Source organism: Plecotus auritus (genome assembly GCF_963455305.1).
Source record: "Plecotus auritus genome assembly, chromosome: 1".
Lineage (NCBI taxonomy): Eukaryota > Metazoa > Chordata > Mammalia > Chiroptera > Vespertilionidae > Plecotus > Plecotus auritus.
Window position 1 is genome coordinate 54,736,066 of NC_137770.1, and position 25,193 is coordinate 54,761,258.

The 25,193-nt window shown below is 38.2% G+C and overlaps 1 protein-coding gene across 2 annotated transcripts in view; it reads left to right on the forward strand.

Annotated features, from left to right (window-relative positions):
- The first annotated feature begins 358 nt into the window (after nt 1-358).
- ICE2 (interactor of little elongation complex ELL subunit 2) overlaps nt 359-25,193 on the forward strand; it is a 79,705-nt gene continuing 54,870 nt past the window's right edge. Inside the window, exons 1-5 of one of the 2 annotated variants that reach the window (XM_080687270.1) lie at nt 359-495; nt 1,397-1,523; nt 4,504-4,608; nt 10,585-10,846; nt 12,215-12,334. In XM_080687270.1, coding sequence (XP_080543396.1) covers nt 1,495-1,523; nt 4,504-4,608; nt 10,585-10,846; nt 12,215-12,334 — 516 coding nt within the window. In that variant the 5' untranslated portion in view covers nt 359-495; nt 1,397-1,494. The remainder of the gene's footprint in view (nt 496-1,396; nt 1,524-4,503; nt 4,609-10,584; nt 10,847-12,214; nt 12,335-25,193) is intronic. The other variant, XM_080687271.1, reaches the window with a different exon arrangement.

A 25,193-nucleotide genomic window follows, 5' to 3' on the forward strand; every position in this document is an offset into this window, starting at 1 on the left:
TATGTGCCAGGTCCTGTGGCTGAGCACAGTTAATCTCTTATTCTACGTAATCCTTTCAAAAACCCCGCTAAGTATCTCCATTTTACTGACGACGTGTCAGGGTTAAGGAAGTTGAGACAGTGGGCTAAGATCACAAGATGAGTCTGTTAGGACCTCTTCAGTGCAGTACTTGCCACTGGCCCTCCTAACCTGTCACCCTCCAGGAGGTGGAGGACCTTTTAGGACCTCCTGCAACCGCAGCCCCTCCCACCTGGCCAGCCCCTCCCACCTGGCCAGCCCCTCCCACCTGGTCAGCCCCTCCCACATGGCCAGCCCCTTCCCGCAGTTTCCAGCTGAACTACTCCTGGCGCACGGCCCCGCCCTCTGCGTCGCGTGACGTCACCACGCTGGACCGAGGTGGCGTGGTTACGTTCTGTAAATAAGGGTTTCCCAGGGCGTGCGAGGCTGTGTGTGGAGTTGGGACAGGGCCGGGGCCTGAGCGGTCGCGACCGCGAGGTGGGCGGAGAGGCTGCTTCCCGGGAGACGCGGGGAGGAGGGCGCTGCCCGGGAGACGCGCGTTCGAAGGGCGGGCGGAGGGAACATGGCGGCCCGCGCGGCCGGGCCGCTCGGCTCCAGTTCTGGCGCGGCCCGGGCCCGGCTCAGTCTCCCCCTGACCCACCCTCCTGAGACCTTGTTTCTCTTCGAAACCCTTTAGTCCCCTTTCCCGCAGCCATTCCTTTTGTCCCCATCGGCTCTCTCTCCCTGCCTCACGCTGGGTCAAGGAGTGAGAGGTGGGTTCAGTGGGAGCCGGTCAGGCCTGCCCGGTGCCCAGGGTCCGACTCCTCAGTTTGCCAGTTTCTCATACACACCCTCGGTCCGCCCAGAGCGATGGGAGAGGCACCGAACATGGAGTGGCCAAGCCCGACGTGCAGTCCTGGTGATTCCTCTAAGTGACCCTGTGAAATGACACCTGAGTTGCCTGGACCTCAGTCTCCTCAAAAATGAGGTTCTCTTGGAATGATTTTTGATATCCAGGCTTTTTTTCTTGCTTTTTTTTTTTTTTTTTTTTTTTTTCTGCATTGCTTGCCGAATCTGACCCATAGCAGGGCATGATTGGGAAACTCGAAGCCAGATTTCTTTTGGTAATTAGGGGCTGAGGGAGCGCTAAGGCATACAGCTCCATGCCATACAGTGATGCGGTCTGTAAGCAATGAGAACACCATTCTGTTTGGGCTCTGAGAGTGCCATTCTTGGAACAAGTTAAATGGAGAAGGACTACATCGTCAGCATTCGTCTGTCTGCTGCATTCTGTTTCAGGTGTCCTGTCAGTTTTAGGATAGGTGTTAGGAGCATGGGTTAACAGCACCTGGTCTACCCAGTCACCCGTTTTCAATGTTGACCTTTTGTTTTTCCTCAGGTGATTCTGGAGAATCCTGCCTCTGCTGGAGCCTGCTCGACCAGGCAGCAGAATTGTGAGCTCCACTGACGCAGAAGTCTAAGAATAAGAACTCCATAATGGCCATGAGTGAACCGAGGCTGAATTGGTGAGTTACATCTGTTTGTAATCACCTAAAGAGAATGAACGAGGGACTGGGTTAGATTAGGAAAGGAGGGTTTTTGACCTGCAAAGCTTTGGAGGAAACAGAAAGAAAATAGAAGTTCAGTGGCTTAGAATTTATCCCATCCTCATCTGCACATACTGAGCACTTTTGAGGTATAGCTGACTGCACTTCCTCTCCTAAAGTGACAATTCAGCACTCAGATCGCTACCAAGTGTAATTCCATCACGTACGTATTGTTGCTCTGTTAGTGAAGGAGAGATGCTGGAATTTTCTTGTGTCCAAGGAACTTGCCCACTGCTGTACAAGTAGTAAAAAGATTCCCCTTTAAGAATAGATAAACTTCTTTTTGTATGTCGGAATCTGTATCAAGTGCTCATGTAAATGCATGGACTATTTTAGAAGTGTATGAGAACTTCACAAATTGAGGACTCAGTTAAGTAACATAAGTGGCTTTGCAGAGATCTAACTAATACTCGTGTGGCTTTAGGTTAATTTAGCACACATTTACTGAGCAGCTATAGTTTGCTAGCCAAGGAGAATATAAAAGTTATGAGAGATTATAAAGATAATTAAAATAGTACCTGATTCAAAGAAGATGCACTCAGTATGTACTCAATAAGTATTTATTTAATGCAAACAATGCTCCCTTCCCCCAAAGAGCTCACAGTCAATCCCTGAGCCCCATGACTTTGTTTTGTATGATATGCAAAAACCTTAAAATGTAATGAGATGGCAAATATACAGTACCATAATCTATACTAATAAAAGGATAATATGCTAATTAGACCACACATCTTCTGGACATCCTTCCGGACAAAGCCACGGTGGCGGGGGCTGAGACAGAGGCGGTTAGGGGCGATCAGGCTGGCAGTGGAGGGCAGTTAGGGGGCGATCAGGCCAGCAGGGGGGCAGTTAGGGGGCGATCAGGCCAGCAGGGGAGCAGTTAGGGGGCGATCAGGCAGGCAGGGGATCAGTTAGGGGGTGATCAGGCTGGCAGGGGAGCAGTTAAGGGGCGATCAAGCCAGCAGGCAGAGGCGGTAAGAGGCAATCAAGCCAGCAGGCAGAAGTGGTTAGGGGTGGTCAGGTTGGCAGGGGAGCAGTTAGGGGCATCAGGCCAGCAAGTAGAGGTGGTTAGGGGCGATCAGGCAGGCAGGCGAGCGGTTAGGAGCCATCGGTCTCGGATTGTGAAAGGGATGTCCGACTGCCGGTTTAGGCCTGGGGATCGGGCCTAAACCGTCAGTCAGACATCCCCCGAGGGGTCCCAGATTGGAGAGGGTGCAGGCTGGGCTCAGGGTTCCCCCCCCCTTGTGTTCATGAATTTCGTGCACCGGGCCTCTAGTAAGTCATAAGAACCACATTGGTGCATAGCAAGTAAGACATTTTAATTTTACCATTTATACTTCAATTGTATTTTTTTTTTTTATAAATGCCTTTAAAAATATTAAGAAATGAGTATGGTGCAAATATGCTAGAATTTTTCATTTTGGGAATGGGCCAGCCAGAAGTTGCCATTTAATTAGAGGTTTACATCAAGCATGTCAAACTCACAGCCCATGGGCCGAGGGCCCCATGGGGCCCACAACAAATATTTTTGTGGCCCAGCCAATATAATAGTATGTAAGAAACATTTTAATAAAAATTTCGTAACTTAATTTTTACAATATTCTGTTATACATAATAATTAATAATGAACTACAACGTTCACTAGTGACTGATTACTATAATTGTGTTGCATTCATTTCCCTTACGCGCTGGTGCACCATTTCTCCCCACTAATACTAGCAGTGAATATTTTAGCAGCTGATGGCCATGTCAGTAGTCTTGTACTGACTTGTTTGGTGTGTGCAACAGGAAATATTTTGCTTATGGAGAACAAGAAAAATAGGTTTATTTGTGTTATGCTTATTAATTTGTGCAGTTATTCAGTATCTGGTAAGTTAATGTTCAAGAAAAAGTATTAATTTTTATTAAAATGTTCTATTATTTTATGTTAATGATTAGTCATTTATTTCAGCCCTTTGTATTCAGCATGTGTCTATCGAAATCTATGTTTCTATGAAAATTGAAGCCTTTTTTTTTTTTTTTGCCACCCACATAAACTTAAACCTTGTTTATTTGGCCCGTGTTAGCCTTTGAGTTTGACATGCTTGGTATACATGTTTATGCTCCTTGCCATAAAGTATGTTCAGAAGCAGCATGGATGCTTTTATACTATACCATTGACATTGTGAAACCCAATGTGATTTAGAGCCTTTGCACAGTATTGAAGCCCTTGAACTATCCTTGACCACAGAATCCTACTAATCTTTGTCCTCCCAGGTTAATGGCTCTCAGTGTTTTTAGTTTAATTCCTTCATTCAGTCAGCATTTATTGGATGTTTACTATATGGAAAGCATTGACTGTAATATATTAGTCTCTAAATTATTTATGTTATGGAAAATCACATATGACCTTAGAAGTGGTTTTAGTACAGCACACCATTTATCACATTTGCCAGGTTAATGAAAATGTGAGGATATGCTGTCTTTTTAGTGTCTTGTGGCCTGACATAATAGTACATAAAATAAAAATAGAGAAGCATTTTCTGTCAGTAACCAAACAAAATGCTATGCCCAGAGCCAGAGGTGATTCCTGCCTCTGACAGACCTTTTATTGTACTTATAATCTGTTCTATTTTTAACTCTCTAGTTATCTCTGACTTTTATTTAATTGGATATTAAAGGAAAAGCAAGGCCTGTTGTTGGAACTGGAGAATTTCAGAATAGGCCTAGGGTAAAAGCTATCTAAGAAGGGAAACATCTGAACTCATACATCTGGTACATGAAATTAAAATTATGAAGAGATGACTGTCTAGGAAAGGGGGTGTAGAGGGCATGTAGTTATAAATTACAATTGTACCATTATGCTGCTTACTCTACCTTGAGATTTTGAATTGTCAAATACAATTACTTTGCTTCACAGGGATGTCGCCTCAAAAAATGGTCTTAAGACATTTTTCTCTCGAGAAAATTATAAAGATCATTCCATGGCTCCAAGTTTGAAAGAACTATGTAATTTATCTAACAGGTAATATGTTTATTTGGTTACCTATTTCTATATTTGGTTGTTATTTTTCTGATATTTGAAGTTTTATATCTGTCTGTATCCACTACTAAACATTCAAATTGCAGAAATGTAAAAATTAGAAAACAGAAGAACTGTTCCAGTGACCACTCTTTAGTATATATATATATATATATATATATATATATATATATATATATATATATCTGTTCATGGGTGGGGAAAGGACTGAAAAGATAATATATAAAAACAAAAATAGGGTCATATTATAAATACTATGTAATACCATAAATACTATAAAACTGTTTTTATCATTTGGTGTTTTTGTTTTTCATTTAAAATAATATTTCCTGTATCTTTCTATGCCCCTGCATATGTAGCTCAATCTTCTTGACGTTTTTATATTATCCTATCTAATAAAGAGGGAATATGCAAATTGACCATCATGCCATCACAAAGATGGTGGCACCCAGTCCTTTCAGCCCAGCCCGGCAGCAGGCGCATGGTATGGGCAGACCCGCCCTCAGCCACCCAGGGCCAGCCCAAGGTGCAGGCAAGCCTTGGATGGCGGCTGCCCAGCTGCCCAGGGCCACCCGAGGCTCAGGTAACCAGGGCCAGCCAAGGCTTGTGCTGCTGGCAGTGGCAAAGCAGAGGTGTGATAGGGGCGTCGCCTTCCCCTGATCGCTGGGTCACCTCCGGCCCCTGAGGGCTCCCAGACTGTGAGAGGTGGGCAGGCTGGGCTGAGGGGACCCCCACCCTCCAGTGCATGAATTTTCATGCACCGGGCCTCTAATATATTATATACTAGTAAGTGTACTTTTTAATTCATTTAGCTAGTTTTATATTGCAAAATGTTGTGTTCCTCTTTTTTTTGAAATTATAAACGATGCATTGATGAACTTTTTGTAATTATTTCTGAGATAAATTCATATAAATTTCATTGTTTGGCCAAAGGGTATATACATTTTATATTTTCATAGATACTGCCAAAATGCCAGATTTTTTTTCACTCTCTGATATGAAATGCCCATTAAGTGATAATTTTCCCTTCTCACTGCATACCTGCCTCTAACAACTCTTCTTTCCTTTGTGATCAGTTGTTTCCACTGTTTGTGGGTGGATCCTCAAACCAAATAATCAGGTTTACTAGAAAGGAGTAAATACGCCAAATTAGAAATTAGGAAGCTCCCCAGGTACTTTCATCCTTTGACCATGCCTTTTGCAGCCTCTTCATCCAATGGAACCCCATCTTTCCCTGCCTTCTCAATACCCTTTCTGTCAATTAGCATCCCCTCTTACTTCTGCCTTTGTTCTCTCTTGTCAGTGCAGGCCTGCCTCATTTATTGAACCTCACAGGTGTGTGTTTTTACAAATGGAAGGCAAGACCAATACCTGCAAAAAAGTTACAATTCACTTTATTTCAAAACTTGCTTTATTGTGATCTGGAATGCAACCCACAATAATTTGCAAGGTATTCCTATATTTCAAAGTGCTCAAGTTTTTCTGTCTCTAATCCCTGGACTCCAGATTCCCTTCTAGTTACTTTTTTTATTTCTTTGCGCATTTATACTTAGACTCCTTTAAAGACTTGTATATGCTTGCAATATACAAGGAGGAAAGAGAGGACAAAAATACTACTGTATAACACGTGCAGAAAACAACAGACAAGGCAATAGTAAGTCCTTCCCTATCAATAATTACTTTAAATGAATTAAACTCTCCAATCAAAAGACATATTGGGAGAATGGATTTAAAAAACAGTATAAAAAAAAACTCCTCCACTACACAACTCACTGGACTTGCTTTCACTGAACATCCCACTCTAATCTGGCTTTTACCCTCTCTAGTCTACTAAGACTGCTCCTCTCAAGATCTAGGAGGAGCTATTGACTACAGAGATATCTCACTCTTAGATTTCTGGTGACTGTGATATTTCTCAGTCTCTTTTGCCATCTTCATTGTCAGGCTTACCATGCTGGCTCATCAGATTGTGGAGCTTTTAAAAAAGACTGATTTTGAATGTGAACCTTTGAGGATGTGTCTGTGAATCAGTTAATTAACACCGTTGATATTCATTTAGGTCATCTCCATTCCTTTACTATAGCAAACAGTGAGCATCCTTTTTATACATGTGCTGGTATAAGAACTAGGATAAATTTCTGTAAGATGTGGGTATGCATGTGTTTTTTATTTTGATAGATATTTGCCAGATTGCTATTAAAAGCATTAAAGAAACAAGTACTTTTTTATTCCATCAAATTAATACATAGGTTCACGTTAAAAGCAAGCAAAAGTTGTATTAAAGAGACAGTTGAAACATAAATATTTTTAAAAGGCAACTTCAGAAGCAGTATTCTTCTTTCCAAACTGCATAATTATGTATTTGCTAATATCAGCTATAGACAGGTAAGACAATAGATCCTTTATGAATGTGCATCTATGGCTATATTTTTAAAGCTATTTCTGTTATTCAGTTGTACCATTTCTTAGGGATAACTAATTTTTTAAAATTTATCTTTATCGTTGAAAGTATTATAGATGTTCTCCTTTTCCCCCCATTGCCCCCTTCCTCCCCACTCTTAAAACTTATTAATTAAATAAAGAATTGTCTTTGTTTATTTGAATAAAAGAATACCTACCAATTCTAGTATTCTGGAATTCACCAAATATATATCTTTATCTTAAAATAAAAACCTAACCATTTCAAGAACTTTTATCTCAGCCTTTCTTTTTTTTTTCATCAGACTAAAAATTTATAATATTAATCTTCTTTAATCTGTCACTGCTTCTTCATTATTTTAATGGTTCTATGCAAGTCCACTTCCGTTCAGCATATCCCAGGTGTGGATTATAGTCTGGATTATGTAAGGGAGAGGACATTTTGCTGGCAGTTGGGCTCACCTAACTCCTAAAATTTATTTTTCCTAGAGTATGCTTGTCTTTCTTTAGATTTCGATATAGCACAAAATAATTTATTATTATAATTTACCTTTTAATATAGAAAAAATAAAGACAAAGGCATTGATTCCATTTGTTTCTAGTCTTTTTGGCTAACCTTGAGTTTTATTAAGTTTTACAGTAGGGAATGGATTTTCACACTGTATTAATGTACAACTGTTTTCTTCATGGAAAACTAGGAAGAATATAACATTTTGGTTAGCCTTAATTTTGTATTTCTTTTGTGTTTTCTAACATTTGGGAAAATATTAATAACTCTAACTGTACTACTTTTAACAATGTGAAGTTTTCATTCAAGCCTTCATTGAAAGGTAAACATTTGCCTTTTTTCCAAATTAAAGTGTCTGGTTGTAGATATTTATAACTGAGTTTCCAACAAGGGGGAAAGTAGCTGTAAATAGAAAAATAATTATCAAATTTCAACATGCTTAATATAGAAAAGTTAATCAAAGTCAAGAGGTACAGGTAGACTTCAGATGGAGATTACAAGCACCATTTCCAAATGCTGCTGAAAGAAGCTGCCCAAGTCAGTAGATTTAAAAATTAAGAAACTTGAAGTTTTGAATTCTGCCTTTTTTCCATAGAAACTTTAAGTAAAAATGGAGGATGGGTATTAGACAAAATGAAGTGTGAAATCTTCAAACCATCAACTGAAATAAAATATAATGCTGTAAATGTGGTTAGAGAAACCCTGTCAGATGCTTTTGGCTTGCACCCTGATGAAGATTTTGACAGCACTGCACATGGAAATGATCTTGATGTGCTGCCATTTCATTCTTTGCTGAATGTAGCCAATTTAAACTGCTAGAATTTCTTGACATTCCTACTCTGGCATATCTGAGTCAGCATCTTGTTGCTGCAGCAGCTTAATTAAATTTGCCAGTTTGTGCCACAAGGACAGACATGTTCTCATATTCAGAGAGACAGCTGTGAAGCAGTATTGTTAAAAGTTGCGGACACAATACTGTTAGGTTTGAATAGCTCTCAAGACATTTTCTAGTGAGAAATCAATTTGCTGTGATACATTTCTCCCAAGATCAGCAGTTAATATTCATTTTGTTAACCAAAAATGTGCTTATTTTTTACAGTTATTGGAGAAACTTTAGTCGCTAAGTATGTCTTTTTAACTTGTATTATTTTCAGAGCCAATCTAATAATCCTTATTTTAATTTGCATAATTATTTTCCCACCTATTAATAACCTCTCTTGATTAGTTTTCCATCTATTGTTTATCTCTAAAAGAGTGGTCTTAAATATTTCTGCTTTATTTTGGAACCCTAAGTCATTTTCTAAAAATTCTGGAATTTTTACCATATATATTCTAGAATTATAAAGTTGATTTAAAACAAGTCAGTGTTAGTTTTAGATGGAACTTAACTCTCCCTTTGTCCAGATACAGATCAGTTTGGTAATTCTCAACCTTAATCAGACCAAAACCCTCCCATTTTTCATAACAAATATTTATAAGAAATAAGACACCTTCTTGACTAGCCTGAATTGAAATTCATAGATAATAATAGCCACAGACATAATATTTAGAAATAATGAACTAGATATATAAATGTGAAATAAAAGAAAAATAATTTATATTCTAATATGTATTCAAATATGTAAATGCCTCATTTCTACTGCACTAAAAGATATAATGAAGTAGTCAGATGCACCAGCTAAAATGAATAAGATTGGATTTAAGAGAAGAAAGATAAACTATACCATAAAGCAGTGATTTTCAATTGGTGTGCCACAAGAATTTTTTGAAACATTCAATACCTGGCTGTTTAGTCAGGAACACTGACCTTTTTTCCCTTAGATTGTCAGATAAAAAACATGACAACAGTCAACAAGGGCTCACTGGTGTGACTAAATCAAAGTAATACCTTTTTTTTTTGGTTCAGATCAGCAAACAAAATTTTTTTTGGTGTGCCACAGAATTTTAGTGCTTAGTTTGGGTGCCATGAGATGAAATAAGTTGAAAATCATTGCCATAAAGGAATCATAAGAAATTCAAACAGAATAAAATGTATTGTTAATAACAGACCAGTCTTATTTGTGTATGATAACAGAAAGCCTGAAGAAACCTTTGAAAGTTGTGCAAGATACCACCATATGTTAGAGGCAGGTAGTATTCCTCACTTTTAAATGCCTTTAATTCTTCCCCTCTTTTTTTACAACCCAGGTGCATCCACAGGCTTCCAAAATGTTCTCAGAGAATTAATACTGTCACAATTGAGAACCTCTGCTCTGGATATTTCTTGTCCCTCTCCCTCTTAATCTCTGATCTGGATGTCTTTAGGATTCTTTTCAGTCACCTATTCAGTGTGTTCAGTTTGGAAACCTGAGAGCTCCATAGTCACATTGTATTGATGTACATATTTACTTTTCCTTTTTCCCCATTCAGTTGTCTGATATACTTGATTGTAACATCCTAGGGAGTAGAGATGGTATCATGTTCGATGTTGGTTGCATCTCCACTACCTGACATAGGACTGGCACATGGTAGTCACTCAGTAAGTTTTAATTAATGGAGGAATGAAGACTGAATCAACAGACATCCATCTTTTTCATTACTTTTCCTTCCTCTTAGATTAACGTTGTTTAATTTGGAACTAATTCATAGGGAATAGTTACTGTCTTGGAAATTAGAGTTGTTGAGGCTAAGGAAATATAGTGTGTGTGTGTGTGTGTGTGTGTGTGTGTGTACTTTAAAACCTATTAAGAATGAAGATTACAACAACCAAGTATCAGGGGAAGAACTTCCAAATTGAATAATTTTTCTAAGGATTATGCCTCTTCCTCTCCATCAGATAATTGAAGGTAAGCTTATAATTCGATCCTATCCTACTTAATTTACACCAAATAGCTAAACATCAAAGTGCAGGTGGCAAAGTTAGATAATAATTCAGAATTTACTATGTTAATCACGCTATATTCTCCCTGGTGATTAAGAATCATGAGGTCTCATGATAGTAATCTTGATGTGAAAAGCACATATTTGTAAATTGTTTGGTTTTTTTTTTCCAGACGTATAGGAGAAAATTTGAATGCCTCAGCAAGTTCTGTAGAAAATGAGCCGGCTGTTAGTTCAGCAACTCAAGCAAAGGAAAATGTTAAAACCACAGTTGGAATGGTTCTTCTTCCAAAACCAAGAGTTCCTTATCCACGTTTCTCTCGTTTCTCACAGAGAGAGCAGAGGAGTTATGTGGACTTGTTGGTTAAATATTCAAAAATTTCTGCTAATTCCAAAGCTGTTGGAATAAATAAAAATGACTACTTGCAGTACTTGGTATGTATTCTATTCTTCAGCTTCAGTAAAAAAAGTATTTAAAAGTTAGGAAATACTTTAAATTTGCTTTTGTGCTTTAGGTGCAACCATATTAAAAAAAAATGGAAAGTTTAGGAAGATAATTGATGGACAAATTGGTGCTTTAATTCTTTTGTTGGTTCTGGTATAGTTCAGGCATTTTGCTCTAGTTCTGAGCATATTTCACTCCAATTCATCTTAAGTACTGGAATTAGAGCTTGCATAGGTCATTGAATCCAATTTAAAATTTTCATTTATTTAAGTAGTTTCCAAAGTCATATAAATGATGCTGTACTGATCATCATTGTTGCAAACTCTTTGTTTATATCTATGATTGTTTCCTTAAGATAATATTTTAAAAATAAAACTGCCAGTCCTGGTTGGGTAGCTCAGTAGGTTAGAGCAGTGGTCGCTAACCAGTGGTCCGCAGATCACTGGTGGTCCCTGATGTCCAAAAGGTTGCTGACTGCTGGTTTAAGGAAACCTTTGGAGCAGCGATCACCAACTGGTGGTTCGTGGACCACTGTGGTCTGTGAGGTCCGAAAGGTTGGCGACCGCTGGGTTAGAGTGTTGTCCTGATATGCCAAGGTGTGGCTTCTGTCCCCAGTCAGACAGAACACATACAAGAAGCAACCAATGACTGCATAAATAAATTGAACAACAAACTAATGTCTCTCTTTCTCTTTCCCTTCCTTCCTTCTTTCCTCTCTCTCTAAAACCAATCAATCAATGAAAATAATAATAAAAAATAAAATTGCCATATCAAAAACTATACATGTTTCTAAGGCTTTGATCTGCAATTACCCATGGGTAAATTGTTTTACAAAAACTTTAAGCCAATTTTTTTATATCACTATTGTGTGGAAGGTTTTTTTTGTTGTTTTCAATATCTTTGCTGATACTGAACGTTAGCTTTCCCCTATTAGCTTCCAATTTGACATGGAAGAAATGGTGATCCCTTATTTTACATTAAATTACAATGATTACTGATAAAAATAAATATTTTCCATGTGTTATTAAGCCATTTCTGTTTCTTCTTTTGTACAATTCATTTTGTTTGCTCATTTTTCTATTTGGGTGTGTGTTCTATTTTTGTTAATTAAGAACATTTTATAAGATAAACTTACTAATTCCAAAACATGTATTATAGTATTATTAATTTGATTTCCTGTTTTTGAGGAGTTTTTAATAACAAGTGTATCATTATTATATAATTTTCATTAACTTTTTCTTTGTGATTTTTGCTTTGGATATAATACTTTTAATTATTCTTTAAGTCAAAATAATTAGAGCAATGATTGAGAAGTGATTGTTTTTATTCCACAACATGTCTACTTTTTAAAAAATTAGGATATGAAAAACCACGTAAACGAAGAAGTTACTGAATTCCTAAAGTTTTTACAGAATTCTGCAAAGAAATGTGCACAGGATTATAATATGCTTTCTGATGATGCACGTCTCTTCACAGAGGTAAAAAAAAAAATTACTTAAACTGCCAAGTAATAGTCAATAGCAGCATTTTTAAATGTGTGATGATCCTGTCAAATGCATATTGAAATATCAGTATTATCGATTTAGAGACCAAATCATAGGTAGGGTTTTTACTAGTATAATCACATATTTAAATAATAGAAATGCTGTGCTTACACCTCAGAATCATGTACTATATATTCTTTTTTCTTTTACTGAGCCAATACTGTACTGTATTTGAGTTATATTCTTTTTTTCTTTTACTGAGCCAATACTGTACTGTATTTGAGAGTTATATTTTACTCACATGGATGGTTTGATCTGATGCACTGATTTCCCTTGTGAGAGAATGGGTGTTCAAGGAGTTAACTTAGTCATTAAAAATCTGAATGAGTCATTAAAAATCTGAACTGTTCTTTAAAACTTAAATCACATAAATTTGCATTTATTGTCTTCATGATAACCAATCACCAAATGATAAATTTCAACTCTGAGTTCATTTTATTATATATAAATCATCCATGCAGATTTATTAGCAATGTGCCTTGCACCCTACCCTCATTCAGTGAGCCTGGCGGAAATTTAGAGTAACCTACTTAAATAGTTACTATTAATATATACACTTGACCTTTGAACAACACAGGGGGTAGGGTTGCTGACACCCCACACTGTTGGAAATTTGTGTACAACTTTTAACTCCCAAAAAACTTAACTACTAATCGCCTCTATTGACTAGTAGCCTTACCAATAACATAAATAGCTGATTAACACATATTTTGTATGTTACATAGAATACACTATGTATTATAGTGTATTCTTATAATAAGGTAAACTAGAGAAAACAATGTTATTAAAGAAATCATAAGTAAGAAAATACATTTACAGTGTTTATTGAAAAAATCTGCATATAATTGAACCTGTGCAGTGCAGCACAATGTTGTTCAAGGGTCAACTGTATTAATATCCCTTCATTTCACTGGTTTAAAATGTCTTCTTATCTCAGAAAGAGACAGTCTGCAAAGAGCACACTCCCACCCCCAGCCTGCTTCATCTTCTACATACATTCCTCCCAGTTGTTCCACATCAGCCTACTGGCCTCTGTGTTTCTTAAATAGTCCTTGAAGCCTTTGGCTGTTCCCATCTTTCCGGCAAGCTGTTCCCCAGCTATCTGCATGGATTAGTTCCTTGATTCCTTTAAGTCTCTCTCTGTTCAGATACCAACTATCAATGAGGATGTTCCTAATTACCCTCCAAAAAATAGCATCACCTTTAGTATTTCCTTTCCCAGGTTTTATTTTTGTTTATTGTCTTTTTCACAATGCCTATAAGTAAGTACTCTTTTGTACACTGGTGAGTTCAGAATAATGCCTGGCATGCAACAAGTGCTCAAGCGTTCAATGTAATTATTAAGTGAATATAAAAATGTTTGTTAACAGAGTATACTATTTGGTAGCTAACAATAAGCATTATGTCTTGTTTTTTTAGTCAGATTGTCTTGGCAGCACATTTTCTCTATATTTTATGTCTCTACCCCAAAGATTCACTGATACCTATAAAAATTGTTTTACTGTTTTAAAATTTTAATATATTATGAAATGTAATGTACATGTGGAAAAGTATATAGAACAAATGTATACAGCCTAACAAAGAATTATATAGTGAATACTGTAATTCTGTTTCAAGTCAAGAAACATCAATGTGAGAGAGACACATCAATTGGTTGCCTCCCACATGAGCCCAGACCAGGACCAGGGATCAAACCTGCAATCCAGGTATATGCCCTTGACCAGAAACTGAACCAGCACACACTCTAACCATTGAGCACACTTTTAAAAATATTAGAATTAAACATATTTAGTGGGTTCTAGTCCCTACAAGTTAGATTTTTTTGCAAGTTCAAATAATACCAATTTTGGCCAGTTGACAAGTTCTGCATATTGTCTTGAGTCCTTTTGAGTCACTCTAATAGTCTTTCAGGTTTATTTCATACATTTCCTCTCCAGCCCTAGAATCAGCCATTTTCCAGAGCTCTTGTTTTTAATTTTGTTTTGTTTTTTAGTGGGAATGGTATTTCAGGACTACAGTCTGGGCACTGGAGATGCTCATTGCTCCTGGGTAGATGGATCTAGGAGATATATATTTAAAGAAAAAAATACCATGTGTCTCATTTGCTGTACCCCAGAATACACCCACAGCAGCCTTAAAATAACAATACTAATACTACCAATTCATGGGATTACTGAAAACAGTTTGAAAAAAATTCTTTTATATCTTCTTTCCTCTACTTTTTTTAATTTTTTTTATTGTTTAAAGTATTACATATAGTAGTACATACATCTCCTTTTTTTTCCCCATTGATCTTCCCCCAGCCTCCCCTACCCCCTGTCACATGCCCTCATCCCACCCCCCACCCCAGTGTCTTGTGTCCATTGGTTGTGCTTATATGCATGCATACAAGTCCTTCGGTTGATCTCTTCCCCTCCTCCCCAACACTCCCCAGCCTTCCCGCTGTAATTTGACAGTCTGTTCAATGTTTTACTGCCTCTGTATCTATCTTTTTGTTCATCAGGTTATAATGTTCTTTATTTTTCGTAAATGAATGAGATCATGTGGTATTTTTCTTTCATTGCCTGGCTTATTTCACTTAACATAATGCTCTCCAGGTCCATCCATGCTGCTGCAAATGGTAAGAATTCCTTCTTTTTTATAGCAGCGTAGTATTCCATTGTGTAGATGTACCATAGTTTTCTAATCCACTCATCTGCTGATGGGCATTTGGGCTGTTTCCACATCTTAGCTATGGTGAATTGTGCTGCTATGAACATAGGGATGCATATATCCTTTCTGATTGATGTTTCTAGTTTCTTGGGATATATTCCTAGAAGTGGGATTACTGGGACAAATGGGAGTTCCATTTTTAGTTTTTTGAGGAAACTCCATACTGTTTTCCACAGTGGCTGCACCAGTCTGCATTCCCACTAGCAGTGCACGAGGGTTCCTTTTTCTCCGCATCCTCGCCAGCACTTGTCATTCGTTGATTTGTTGATGATAGCCATTCTGACAGGTGTGAGATGGTACCCCATTGTCGTTTTGATTTGCATCTCTCGGATAATTAGTGACTTTGAGCATGTTTTCATATGTCTCTTGGCCCTCCTTCTGTCTTCTTTCGAAAAGTTTCTATTTAGGTCCATTGCCCATTTTTTTATTGGATCATTTATCTTCCTTTTATTAAGTTGTATAAGTTCCCTGTAGATGTTGGAGATTAAACCTTTATCAGTGATAACTTTTGCAAATATGTTCTCCCATACAGTGGGCTTTCTTGTTTTGTTGATGGTTTCTCTTGCTGTGCAAAAGCTTTTTATTTTGATGTAGTCCCATTTGTTTATTTTCTCTTTAGTTTCCATTGCCCTAGGAGCAGTATCGGTGAAGAAATTGCTTCGGCATATGTCTGAGATTTCTCTGCCTGTGGATTCCTCAAGTATTTTTATGGTTTCCCATCTTATGTTTAAGTCCTTTATCCATTTTGAGTTTATTTTTGTGTATGGTGTAAGTTGGTGTTCTAGTTTCATTTTTTTGCATGTATCTGTCCAATTTTCCCAGCACCACTTATTCAAGAGACTGTCTTAACTCCATTGTATGTCCATGCATCCTTTGTCAAATATTAATTGAGCATAGTGGTTTGGGTCAATATCTGGGTTCTCTATTCTATTCCATTGGTCTATATGTCTGTTCTTGTACCAGTACCAGGCTGTTTTGAGAACAGTGGCTTTGTAGTACAGCTTGAAATCTGGTATTGAGATCCCAACTACTTTGTTCTTGTTCCACAGGATTGCTGTAGCTATTTGGGGTCTTTTTTTATTCAAGGTGAATTTTTGGAGAGATCTTTCTAGGTCTATGAAATATGCCATTGGTATTTTAATGGGGAGTGTATTGAATCTATAGATTGTTTTGGTTAGTATGGACATTGTAATAATGTTGATTCTACCAATCCATGAACATTGTATATTCTTCCATCTGTTTACGTCTTCCTCTATCTCTTTTTTCAATGTCCTATAGTTTTCCACGTATAGGTCTTTTACCTCCTTAGTTAACTTTATTCCTAGGTATCTTAATTGTTTTGATGCGATGGTAAATGGGATTGCTTTTTTAGTCTCTCTTTCTGTAAGTTCACTATTGGTGTATAGAAATGCCATAGATTTCTTGGTATTAATTTTGTATCCTGCTACATTGCTGAATTCATTTATTTAAGTCTAATAGTTTTTCAGTGGAGTCTTTCAGGTTCTTTATGTACAATATCATGTCATCTGCAAATATGGACAGTTTTACTTCTTCTTTTCCAATTTGGATGTGTTTCATTTCTTCTTGTGTAATTGCAATGGCTAATACTTCCAGTACTGTGTCGAACAGGAGGGGTGAGAGTGGGCATCCCTGTCTTGTTCCTGTTAGGGGAAATGGTTTTAGTTTTTGCCCATTGAGTTTGATGTTGGTTGTGGGTTTATCATATACGGCTTTTATTATGTTGAGGTATGATCCTTCTATTCCCACCTTGCTGAGAGTTCTTATCAAGAAAGGGTGTTGGATTTTGTCAAATGCTTTTTCTGCATCAGTTAATGTGACTATGTGATTTTGATCTCTCACAAAGAGATTTGTGCAATAGGCCTTCCTTCCCTTGGCTTCCAGCACCGGTTTTCCTCTGGCACCTGGGACTCAGGCCTTCGCTCCAGCCAGAGTCTGCCATCTTCATCTTTGCTGCAGAGTCTAGAGCAGCCGTGGGCAAACTACGGCCCGCGGGCCGGATCCGGCCTGTTCGGCTATTTTATCTGGCCCGCGGAGCCGAAAGAGCGGAGTGTTCTCTTGCTCTCCCCTCCGCTCCTTTACTTTGAATTTATATTAGTTCACACAAACACTCCATCCATGCTTTTGTTCCGGCCCTCCGGTCCAGTTTAAGAACCCATTGTGGCCCTCGAGTCAAAAAGTTTGCCCACCCCTGCTCTAGAGTCTGCAGGCTTGTCTTTGCTGCGGCACTCCACTCCTGTAGATCCCTTCGCCCCCTGCCCTCCCTCTCATAGCAGGCGTCCTGCCCTGCCCGGCCACTCCACGCCTGGAGCAGCTGGGCGGCCACCATCTTCGGCCTTGTAATTTGCATACTCACTCTTATTGGCTGTGGGCATAGCGGAGGTATGGTCAATTTACATGTTTGTCTATTATTAGGTAAGATTTGTTTATGTGATGTATCACGTTTATTGATTTGCAGATATTGTACCATCCCTGCATCCCTGGGATAAATCCTACTTGGACATGGTGTATGATCTTTCTGATATACTGCTGGATCTGATTTGCTAGAATTTTGTTGAGGATTTTGGCATCTATGTTCATGAGGGCTATTTCTCTGTAATTCTCTTTCATTGTGTTGTCTTTATCTGGTTTTGGTATTAGGGTGATGCTGGCTTCATAGAATGAGCTTGAAAGTGTTCCTTCTTCTTGAATTTTTTGGAATAGACTGAGGATGCTAGGTTTTAGTTCTTCCTTGAATGTTTGGTAAAACTCCCCTGTGAAGCCGTCTGGCCCCGGGCTTTTGTTTGCTGGAAGGTTTTTAATGACTGCTTCCATTTCTTCCATAATTATTGGCCTATTGAGATGTTTAGATTCTTCCTGATTGAGTTTTGGAAGGTTGTATATTTCTAGGAATATGTCCATTTCCTCCAGGTTGTCCAGTTTGTTGGAATAAAGTTGTTCATAGTATTTTTTTAACAGTCCTTTGTATTTCGGTGGGATCTGTTGTTATTTCACCTCTTTCATTTCTGATTTTATTTATTTGGGTCCTCTCTCTTTGCTTCTTGGTGAGCCTGGCTAGAGGTTCATCAATCTTGTTTATCCTTTCAAAGAACCAGCTCTTGGTTTCATAGATCTTTTGTATTGTCTTTTTGGTCTCTATGTCATTTATCTCCACTCTGATGTTTATTATTTCCTTCCTTCTGCTTACACTGGGCTTTTCTTGTTGCTCTCTTTCTAACTCTTTGAGTTGTAGGGTTAGGTAATTTATTACCATTATTTCTTGTTTTTTGCAGTATGCTTGTAGAGCTATGAACTTCCCTCTCAAGACTGCTTTCGCTGTGTCCCATAGATTTTGGATTGTTGTGTTTTCATTGTCATTTGTTGCCATAATGTTTTTTATTTCTTCTTTGATCGCTCTGATAACCCAGTCATTGTTTAATAGCATGCTATTTAGTCTCCATGTGTTTGATTTTTTGGATTGTTTTCATTGTAGTTGATTTGTAGTTTTATGCCACTATGTTCTGAGAAGGTGCTTGATATGATTTCTGTCTTCTTGAATTTGAAGAGACGTTGCCTGTGACCCAATATATGGACTACTTTGAAAATGACCCATGTGCACTTGAGAAGAATGTATATTCTGTGGCTTTGGGGTGAAATGTTCTGAAGATGTCAATTAATTCCATCTGGTCTAGTGAGTCATTTAGGATTGATGTTTCTTTGCTGATGTTTTGTTTAGAGGATTTGTCCAATGGTGATAGTGGGATATTAAAGTCTCCTACTATGACTGTATTGCTGTCAATCTCTCCCTTGATATCCTCCAGGAGTTTTTTGGGTTTTTTTTATGTATTTCAGTGCTCCTGTGTTGGGTGCGTATATGTTTAGCATAGTTATTTCTTCTTGTTGGATTTCTCCCTTTAGTATTATGAAGTGGCTTTCCTTATCTTGTTATGTCCTTCATTTTGAGTTCTGATTTATCAGATATAAGTATTGCTACCCCAGCTTTTTTTTCATTTCCATTCTCCTGAAAAACCTTTTCCATGCCTTCATCCTCAGTCAGTGTGCGTCTTTTTTTCTGAGGTGGGTTTCCTGTAGACAGCAGATATATGGATCATATTTTCTTATCCAATCCATAACCCTATGTCTTTTGATTGGGGCACTTAATCCATTTACATTTAAAGTTATTATTGATAGGTACTTGTTTGACGCCATTTTTATTCTTTACCCCTGTGTTCGTTCTTCGCTTCCTATTTCTTTTTTTATAGCAGACCCTTTAGCATTTCTTGCATTGCTGGTTTGGTGGTAATAAACTCCCTTAGTCCATTTTTGTCTGTGAAGCTCCTGATTTCACCTTCAATTTTGATTGACAGCCTTGCTGGGTACAGTATTCTTGGATTCAGACCCTTCCTTTGCATGGCTTTGTATATTTCATTCCATTCCCTTCTGGCCTGATGTGTTTCTGTTAATAAATCAGTCGCTAGTCTAATGGGGGATCCTTTGTAGGTACCTTTCTGTCTTTCTCTGGCTGCATTAAAGATTCTTACTTTGTCATTGGTGTTTGCCAATTTAATTATAATGTGCCTTGGTGTTGGTCTTTTGTGGTTCATTTTGCTTGGGACCCTGTGAGCTTCTTGGATTTGTGTGGCTTTTTTCTTCCCGATATCAGGGAATTTTTCTGTCATTTTTTCTTCAAACAGGTTTTCTATTTCTTGCTCAGTTTCCTCTCCTTCTGGTACCCCTATTATGTGGATGTTGTTTTGTTTCATGTTGCCCCAAAGTTCCCTTAGGTTCTCCTCCTGCCTCTTAATTTTTTTTTCTAGAAGCTGCTCTATTTGGGTATTTTTTCCTACCTTGTCTTCTAGCTCACTGATTCGGTCCTCTGCTTCTCCTAGTCTACTCTTGATGCTTTCGATTGAGTTCTTTAAAGCACCAATGCCATTTTTCATTTCTTCTTGGTTCTTCTTCATTTCCTCTTGGTTCTTGGACATATTGTTGAATATGTCTTCCATTCTTTCCATCCACCTTATGACCATTTCTCTGAATTCTTTCTTTGACAGGTGCTTGCCTCCATTTCATTTACTTCCTTTTCTGGTGATGCCTGCTTTTCTTTCATATGCGGGCTCTTTCTTTGTCTCTCCATGATCTCTCTTCTCCAGGTGTCTGGTTATGTAGTTCTTTCTCTCCTGCATTGATTTAAAGCCACAAAATACAGCACAACAAGGCACCACGCATAAGGCACTGAACACCAATGTATTCACGATACTAATAACCCCAAATAAAGGTGACCACCAGAGAAAGGCGAATTAGAGGATAGGAGAGAAAGAAGAAGAAAAAAAACAAAAGAAGTGCAAAAATTAAATTGGGAAAAGGAATAAAATGTATTGAGAAAAGAAAGAGAATAAGAATGAAGAGTGGAAAAAACTATTTATGGGGAGAAAACTCCAATAGAATAGCCACTAATCCCAACAAATGCCAACAACAAACACCTGGAGATGAATGCAAACTACAAACAACAACTAATATCAAGCGGGGCAAGGGAGAACAGAAGCAAAAAGCAAACAAAAACAAAACAAAAAGAAAAAGCAAAACAATCTCAAAAACAAGCATAAAAAAATCGATATAATCAACAATCAAGAAAAGAACAACAAAAGGACAGAGAGAAAACAAATTTTTGGACAGTGAAGAAAGAGAAGAGAGAGGTGTGTATGCACTTGGAGCAGGGATTGGAAATTAGATATATAAGTAGGGTGAAATTTTAACAGGGTATAAAAAGAAGGAATAGGGAAAATCTAAAGCAGGAATAGGGTAAGAGAAACAGGACAACAAAAGGGGGAAAGTGAGGAAGAGAGTGTTGGCATAAAGGTAAAGTTGATACAGAGTAAAATGATGCTAAAGGAAAGATGAAAATAGAATGTAGAACGCTAATCCCAAAGTAAAATAAAGAGAAAATAAAATGACACTTTTTTTAAAAAAAAAAAAAAGGTAAAATAGTAATAGTAGTAATACTGATTGAAAATAAAAATATAATAATTAAAAAGGTAAAATCAAGTGAGGAGAGAAAAAAAACTTAGTTTAAGAAAAAGATGAAAAAAAAATAAAAATGTGCAGTAGTGAAGGTCATTCACTTCCTTTACTGTTCTGTTTGGCATGCCTGTTTCCTTTTCAGGACAGTATTGAAGTTCCCTGCGTTCCACTTCTCCTCAGTGTTGTAAGCCAGTCCTGATTTTTAAGCAGGCAGTATGTCTTTATTTCTTATATTCCCTTATTTGTGTTTACACAAGAGTCAATTTGTGATTCAACCCCTGGGTGGCAGTGTTTCTGGATTAACCTCCGGGTCTATAGGTCCTCTCTAGGTAGTGTTTAGATTTGTTTTTCCTGTGGCACTTAATACCGGTTTGGGGGAGTGGGTTACCGCAGAGCTGGTTCTCTGATTGTTATTCCCCACTCTGATCCCCAGGTTCCACAAAAACAACTTTTCCCTGCAGTCTCTTAGAGTGTCCCTGATTGGGTTTTCCTATGTATTGGGCTTAGTAATCAGAAGCAAGGATTCAAAGAGGAAAAAAAAAAAAAAGGGGGGTGCCAGTGTAATTGTGCGAACTCCGGGGCTGCGCGCAAATCTGTGCAGTCTTTTTTCCTCTTAAGTCTAAGCAGCCAGCACACTTTTAAAATTTTTAGGCTGTCCTTTTGTGCCCAGATCACAATTGGTTGCTTTTTAGAGTTCCCTTCTGTTAGCAGCTCTGCAGACCCCCTTCCACATTCACGGATCATGCCAGCCCCAACAGCCACAGATTTTTCTACGCGCGGACTTCCCCAGTTCCTCCAGCTCCTGCCATGCGTGTTTCTCTCTCCTGCCGGGACCACATACCTCACCTTATCCCAGGCGAAATCTGACCTTTCCGTGAAGGAGTGTAGAGCTCCTCTGAATCTGCGTGCTTGCGCCATTTGGGGACCGGTGTTCTTGGGTTCACAGCTGTTTGGTGGGTGGCATAGTTGTAGATTCCCCGGGCTTTTCAGGCTTCCGATAACATCCACTTACTCCTTCAAGATGGTGAGGTCTCCGCGTCCAAGCCGATCGCTCCGGGAGGGACCCCAGCAGCAGTAGGGGCTGCCTGGTCAGGGGAGCCCCGTCCAGCAGTCCCCCACCATCTCCTGGAGTATAGCTGTCCCTCAACTCACCAACAAACATTCCCCGTGTGACCACACACTCTCCCTTTGTTTTCTCACTCACACACTATCTTGCAGTCTGCCTTCGTGTCATCAGCCATCTACTTTCTCTCATCATTATTTAATAGCATGCTATTTAGTCTCCAGGTGCTTGATTTTTTTTTTTTTTATTGTAGTTGATTTGTAGTTTTATGCCACTGTGTTCTGAGAATACGCTTGATATGATTTCTTTCTTCTTGAATTTGAAGAGACGTTGCCTGTGACCCAATATATGGTCTATCTTTGAAAATGACCCATGTGCACTTGCGAAGAATGTATATTCTGTGGCTTTAGGGTCAAATGTTCTGAAGATGTCAATTAATTCCATCTGATCTAGTCAGTCATTTAGGATTGATGTTTCTTTGCTGATTTTTTGTTTAGAGGATTTGTCCAATGGTGATAGTGGGATATTAAAGTCCCCTAGTATGACTGTATTGCTGTCAATCTCTCCCTTGATAGCCTCCAGAAGTTTTTTTTTATATATTTTGGTGCTTCTGTGTTGGGTGCATATATGTTTAGCAGAGTTATTTCTTCTTGTTGGATTTCTCCCTTTAGTATTATGAAGTGGCCTTCCTTATCTCTTGTTATGTCCTTCATTTTGAGATCTAATTTGTCAGATATAAGTATTGCTACCCCAGCTTTTTTTTTTTTTTTTCATTTCCATTCACCTGAAAAACCTTTTTCCATCCCTTTACCATCAGTTTGTGTGAGTCCATTATTCTGAGGTGGGTTTCCTGTATATGGCAGATATATGGATCATGTTTTCTTATCAACTCAGCTACCCAATGTCTTTTGATTGGGGCATTTAATCCATTTACATTAAAGTTGTTATTGACAGGTACTTGTTTGTCGCCATTTTTATTCTTTACCCCTGTGTTCCTTCTTTGCCTCCTATTTCTTTTTTTATAGCAGACCCTTTAGCATTTCTTGCATTGCTGGTTTGGTGGTAATAAACTCCCTTAGTCCTTTTTTGTCTGCGAAGCTCCTGATTTCACCTTCAATTTTGATTGATAGCCTTGCTGGGTACAGTATTCTTGGATTCAGACCCTTCCTTTGCATGGCTTTGTATATTTCATTCCATTCCCTTCTGGCCTGATGTGTTTCTGTTGATAAATCAGTCGCTAGTCTGATGGGAATCCTTTGTAGGTAACTTTCTCTCTCTCTCTGGCCGCTTTTAATATTTTTACTTTGTCGTTGGTGTTTGCCAATTTAATTATAATGTGCCTTGGCGTCGGTCTTTTGTGGTTCATTTTGCTTGGGACTCTGTGAGCTTCTTGGATTTATGTGAGTTTTTTCTTCCCGATATCAGGGAATTTTTCTGTCATTTTTTCTTCAAACAGGTTTTCTATTTCTTGCTCAGTTTCCTCTTCTTCTGTTACCCCTATTGTTTTTAAGGTTTTTTTTCTAGATGCTGCTCTGCTTGGGTATATTTTCCAGCCTTGTCTTCTAGCTCACTGATGCGGTCCTCTGCTTCCTCTAGTCTACTGTTGATGCTTTCTATTAAGTTCTTTATAGCAGCGATGTCATTTTTCATTTCTTCTTTGTTCTTCATTTCTTCTAGGTTCTTACACATATTGTTGAATTTGTCTGCCATTCTTTTCAGCGACCTTATGACCATTTCTCTGAATTCTTTCTCTGACAGGTTGCTTGCCTCCATTTCGTTTACTTCCTTTTTTGGTGATGCCTGCTTTTCTTTCATATGCGGGCTCTATCTTTGTCTCCCCATGTTCTCTCTTCTCTGGGTATCTGGTTATGTAGCTCTCTCTCTCCTGCATTGATTTAAAGGCACAAAATACAGCACAACAAGGCACAACGCATAAGGCACTGAACACCAATGTATTCACCATACTAATAACCCCAAATAAAGGTGACCACCAGAAAAAAGAGAATTAGGGGATAAGAGAAAAGAAATAGGACTGCAAAAATGATATTGAGAAAAGGAAAAAAGGTAAGAGTGGAAAGAAAGAGAATAAAAGAAGGGGGGGAACTATATGGGGAGAAAGCTCCAATAGAACAACCACTAATCCCAAAAGATGCAAACAACAAACACCCAGAGATGAATGCAAACTACAAACAATAACTAATAACAAGCGAGTAGAGGAACAACAGAGGCAAAAAAACAAAAATAAAAAAGTAACAATCTCACGAACAAGCATAGTAACCAATCCACTCAATAATCGAGCAAATAACAACAATAGGACAGAGAGAAAGCAAGACAAAAACAACAACAAAACAAAACAACCTAAAACAAAAAGCCAAAACAGAACAAACAAAAAAACAATAACAACAAAAAAAAAGGGCAGAGAGAAATTTGGATAGTGAAGAAAGATAAGGGAGAGGTGTGTATGAACTTAGAGCAGGGGATTAGAAATTAGATATATAAATAGGGTGAATTTTTAACGGTAAAAAAAGGAATGGGGAAAATCTAAAGCAGGAATAGGGTAAGAGAGACAGGACAACAAAAGGGCAAAAGTGAGAAAGTGAGTGTTGGCATAAAGGTAAAGTTGAGATAGAGTAAAGTTGAGATAGAGTAAAATGATGCAGCCCTGGCCGGTTTGGCTCAGTGGATGGAGCGTTGGCCTGGGAACTGAGGGGTCCCAGGTTCGGTTCTGGTCGGGGGCACATGCCCAGGTTGTGGGCTCAGTCCCCAGTGGGGAGCGTGCAGAAGGCAGCCAATCCGTGATTTTCTCTCATCATTGATGTTTCCGTCTCTCTCTTCCTCTTCCTTCCTCCTCTAAAATCAATAAAAATATATTTTTAAAAAATGATGCTAAAGGATAAATGAAAATAAAATGTAGAACACTAATCCCAAAAGAAAAGAAAATAAAGAGAAAATAAAATGACACTTTAAAAAAAAGTAAAATAATACTTGTAATAATACTGA